General features: G+C 29.4%; 1 protein-coding gene across 1 annotated transcript; it reads right to left on the reverse strand.

Moving 5' to 3' along the window:
• Positions 1 to 304: 304 nt before the first annotated feature.
• LOC100811690 (bifunctional epoxide hydrolase 2) lies at positions 305 to 2,908 on the reverse strand. The gene is made up of 5 exons (XM_003527394.5): positions 2,719 to 2,908; positions 2,403 to 2,617; positions 1,716 to 1,889; positions 1,243 to 1,478; positions 305 to 691 (listed from the first exon to the last, which is right to left on the reverse strand). Exons 1-5 carry the CDS (start codon positions 2,789 to 2,791, stop codon positions 442 to 444), a joined length of 948 nt encoding a protein of 315 aa, XP_003527442.1. The 5' UTR covers positions 2,792 to 2,908; the 3' UTR covers positions 305 to 441.
• Between the last annotated feature and the right edge of the window lie 2,323 nt (positions 2,909 to 5,231).

Below are 5,231 nucleotides of genomic sequence, written 5' to 3' on the forward strand. Positions count from 1 at the left end.
AAAGTACGATTGTATAGGCTCTGTAGGCATGTCCAAACCATGCCACGACCGAATCACACTAAAAAACCCTGATTTTAAATATTTGTTCATAGTTTAAAGACTAAACTCAACATTTCATTCAACAACGTGCTAGGTTGGTCGGATATTTGATGTGAAATTCCAGTTTAGAACCGAATATTACAACGTTTGTCAGATTAAGCAGTATCTAGAGTCTTGAATTTTCAACACCATTTAGATTTTCTTTTACATCCACTATCAATAGACTCTTTTTTTTTTCTTTTGATAATGCAAATAGATTCTCTCATTACTCCATGTCAAATAATTTTATATAATACAAGCTGTAAGGGTTACAAAGAAAAATAACGCGAATCAAACTTTATTATTCGCCTAGATATTACACCAAACCTCAAGGAAGTTGCCTTAAGCCTGAAAGCAAAAGATTCAGATACTTTGTTTGTCAAGGAACTCAATGATGAGCTGGTTCACCTTCTCTGGCATCTGTTCATGCACAAAATGGCTTCCATCTGGAATATACACGATTTCCAAGTCCGGCACAAAATTTTTCACTGCCCCACTACGAATATAGTCCTCCATGCCTGGAAACTTGAACACATAATCTTTCTCACCCATGATCAGAAGTGATGGAATAGTAACTTTTACATCACTTAAGCCAGCATCCGCATTGATACTCCTGCATGCATCATAAACAGTCCAAATGCAATGTTGAAGAAATCTGTACCCTGAAGACTATTTATAACATTTTATTTTATTATATTTTAAGGTGTCTGGAAACTGCCAGGTTTCACATAAATAAATCTCTATCCTTCAAATTTGCCTTTGACATTTGAAAAGGCAAATTTAATCTTTGACAACTATAAGTTAATTCAGTTCAAAGCAACTAGTACTTGATCAAACTATCAGTCTATTATCAATCAATTTGTTTCAAAACTTTAATGTGTAGAAGATAATTTGGTACCTAACATTGTGGACTAAATTGATTGATTTGATAATATGATGGACCAAACCAACCGATGATGTTAACTTTAGGCATTAAATTAATTGAAATTTATTAAGATCAGACACTACACTTACCATTTTGTAATATTAGGATTTAGGAATCAAACTAACTGGGTGGCTAAATTGATATTATAGTCTAGAAATAACCTAAGTTGAGGGAAGATAAAAGCATTTGGAGTAGCATTTCAATTTAAATGGGGGTAAGTGAGAATCTGTTCTGTTTACCTGTAAGGAACCTGCAATGCATATCTGAATCCAGATTTTTCATATAAAGATGCATAGGTTGCAAGGTCTTCCTCGGAGAACCAAGGAGGTAGGGGAATAGATGGGTCAAACAAGTCCATGATTTCTTGATCATCAGCTGCTATTGGAACCTCACTTTTAGAGAAGAGAGTGTAGATGTTCCTTATCACTGATTTCACAGGAAAGCGGCCAAAATCTGCTTCTGCCCTCCCAGGCTCCTGAATTGGAATTGGAATCAATCAATAATTACTACTAAAACATTCCAATGAATATAAAAAAGATTGGTCCTTATACCTGTACAATCTTTACTTGTACTTGTATGTGTGTATGTGTAAGGACTAAGGACTATAATTGAGTTAAAAAGTGTATGTGTAGGAACTATAACATAAAGATTGTGCAGATATAGAGAACAAATGAGTAATTAGACTAAACAAAAACTGTAGTGCCAGATGTACCCGCCATCTAGTAATATAAAACCCTTTGGGAAGCTGAAGGTGGCTCTCCACAGCAGAGGGACCCGGAAGCATGAAAGGAATGCCTAAAGTTATGATACCAGCTACTCTTTCTGGGTGCACTGCAGTAGTAAGATGTCCTGGAATGGCACCAAAATCCTTTCCAACAAGGAAGGCCTGATATAAACAATCAAAATTGCATATGCAATTAGGGATGGATATTGGACTCAAACTTAGTTGGTAAGGTATTTCCTTAATTATCAAATGAATCATGATCTGAGTACAAGTTTATTCATAAAATTTGCAAGTATGAATGCAGGTACAGAAATTATACTACCCAGCCTTATTCCTACTTGCATAAAAATTAGATTATCTTTCAGTTACATGCATGATGGAGCTACATTAGAGACAAGTGTTACTGTAACATTTTTTTTATCGCTAAATATTAGTTGTTAATTGTTAGTTTCTTTTAGCAGAGAAATCAAACTCATGACATTTCTCACCCTCCCTTCTTTTACCATCAAACCAACCTTATAACCTTATAACTCCTTGTGTTACTCTAACATGTTACTCAAATTTATAGAATTGATCCACATATATATAATTCTGGATCCTAGAAACCTATAAAAAGTTGACAAATTCATCATGTATGAGACATATGTACTGTAACATATCTAGCTCCTTCCTTACCTTGGAGATGTTCAAAGCATCCAAAAGGCCTACAATTTCATGAACCAGATCAAACATGGTTTCCTTTTCAGGCTCTGCTGGTTGCTGAGAAAGTCCATAGCCTCTGAAATCAAAGGCAATAGCCCTATAACCAGCGTTTGCCACAGAAATCATTTGGTGCCTCCATGTGTACCAGATCTCTGGGAATCCATGCAAGAATACCACTGTTTTGGAGCCTGCACAGACAAACACAAAAATCATTAATAAGAAGTAGATATATGCAAATGACTATAAAATAGTATATATTCCAATATATAGGGTGTCTTCAAGGAATGACCACTTCCAATCTCTGCCACGTGAAGCTTCAGTCCCTTCACTTCCACCTCACTGTGCTGGATCTTCTCCATCATACAAGAAGAGTGAAAGAGTGAGGAAATGGGTGAGAACAAAAGGAACACAAGACTATCGAATATAAAGGTCACATGATGTGACCGTGTGGTTGAGGAAATTTTGTAAGAGTTATTATTATTTTGCATCTACTTTCTCATTCATCTTATTTGTATCTCACTTTTTTTATTACATCATCTTATATTTATTACTATTTTTTATCTATCTCTTCTGTCTTCTCTCAAAAGAAAAAGAGATTTTTTTACCACCAAAGCTAGTTAACATCTTTGAGAGAAAAAGAAAGAAAAAAGAAACAAGTATAAATATGATAAAAGAAAAGATAAATAAATATGATAGGTGATATAATTTAGAATTTATGGGTGTCAAATAATTAACACTCTTTCCAAAAATAAAGTCTACCATCATTCTATTTTGCAATTTGCAGAGTATCAACATCCAACTCAAACAGAGTGGAGTGGAGTGAGAAAAGATTGGAAAAAGAAAAGGTTGAAAAAATAATAAATATAATAAGTTGCGAATAAAAATAAAATGAAAATTAGATGAAGAAAGTATATGTACGATTATAATTATTCGATATTATTTATACTATAAGTTAATTATTGACTTAATATTATAAGAAAAAAGAATTTTGTTTTTTAATGGATCTTATTGAAAAATTAGAGAGATTACAATAATTAATTGAACATGAGATGAACCTATTTACGATTATTTTAACTTAACCGTGATCTTAAATATAATATTTAGATTTATAATTATGTTAAATACTTAAAGAGAAAAACTTTATTGTTCATAAAATTTTGTGAAATTATTTATGACTCATGTTTCACCTCTTCTTTCTAATCTTTAATAACTATAGATTTGATATTATTGAATGCTTTAAAATATTGTATATTTTGATTATCACTTTTTATTTGCATTTTGTCACTCATGTTAATAACTTTTTTCGTGTACAATGGTAACAGCTAGAAGAACTCCTGCAAGTTATCAAATTCCCTACCATTATCAAAACAAAACATTTTCTTAAATTAATGTTCTTTGTGCTAGTTTGAATTTATTAATTGTTTTACGAAAATAGCCACTTTTTAAGAAATTGTTAAAAATAATAATTTTAAAATATTTTCATATTGAATTAATAATCAAATATTTCAATTACAAAATATCATAACCTATTAGTTTCATTTATTTTGTCATGAATAATGGTGCCTATTTACTATCATTAAACTCTTTCATGATCATTTCTATCCTGATAGGGGCGTTTCTTTTACGGATAAGTTTTTTAATCCTGGAAATATAACATGCAAAAATTATTCTCGAGTATTATTAAAAAATATATTTGGTTAACTATTAAAATTGATTGAGATTATTTTTATATTCATAGGAATAATTAAAACATATGTTTTGTTCAATTTTTTTTCTGAAAATATATATTATAATTACTAAAATATTGTTATTATGAAAACTCTCGTTACATCCATCTTCCCCTCCCCATATGTTCTATGAAATTAACCTTAAATTAAATTGTGGATACATTAATTGGGAGGAGGAACAAAATTTGTGGGTTGGAAAAATTTATGTATCCTGAAGGAACAATAAAAGAGTAGTGACATAATAATTAATAAGATGATATATATAAATTTTTATTTATGAAAAAGTATTTCTATCTTCATGAGAATAATTTTTTCACGTCTCTTCTATATATTAATTAGTATACAACAACCTTAACTATTTAATGTACTGTATTTGATAAAAATTCAGAGGACGGTCAACTAATTAGGGATGACAATAGCTATGCATGGGTTGATACTATTTTATCCGTCTTTATAAACACATAAAATTAATTGAAAAGTTAGTTATAAATTAAAAAGTTACTTAATTGAAAGTTGAAAATTAAAAAATTAATTTATTAATTAAAAACATTTTATTTAAAATAAAATATAATGAATAAATAAATAAATATATCAAGAATATAAAAGTAGAAATAAATTAAAAAAAATAATGTTAAAATATACTTAAAAACTACTAAAAAATTATTTACCAAATAATCAAATAAAATGTTTAGTTAATAAAAAAATGTCTTTTGGGTAACATAAATACCTTCACCTACACATATATTTTTGAGTCAGTAATAGTTTTCTCTTAAAAAAAGTGGCCAATAGTGTTAATAGTTGTTTATTTAAAATAGTAGTTTTTTTTGGGAATGAAACAATAGTTTTAATAGTTGTACTTTGTACTTGTTGGGCGGGTAGCTAAGTGTTTATGTATGTATTCGTTAATCGCAATTAAATTAATTAATTATAAAAACTAATAAATAAAAACAATTATTATAAATATAACTATAATTCAATTAAAAAACTTTTAAAATAATCGAGTATAAAACATTGCAAAATAATTATAAAACATTATAACCATGACCAGAACTTTTCGAAATAAGAAAATTTATAA

The sequence above is a fragment of the Glycine max genome, chromosome 6 (assembly GCF_000004515.6).
Source record: "Glycine max cultivar Williams 82 chromosome 6, Glycine_max_v4.0, whole genome shotgun sequence".
Lineage (NCBI taxonomy): Eukaryota > Viridiplantae > Streptophyta > Magnoliopsida > Fabales > Fabaceae > Glycine > Glycine max.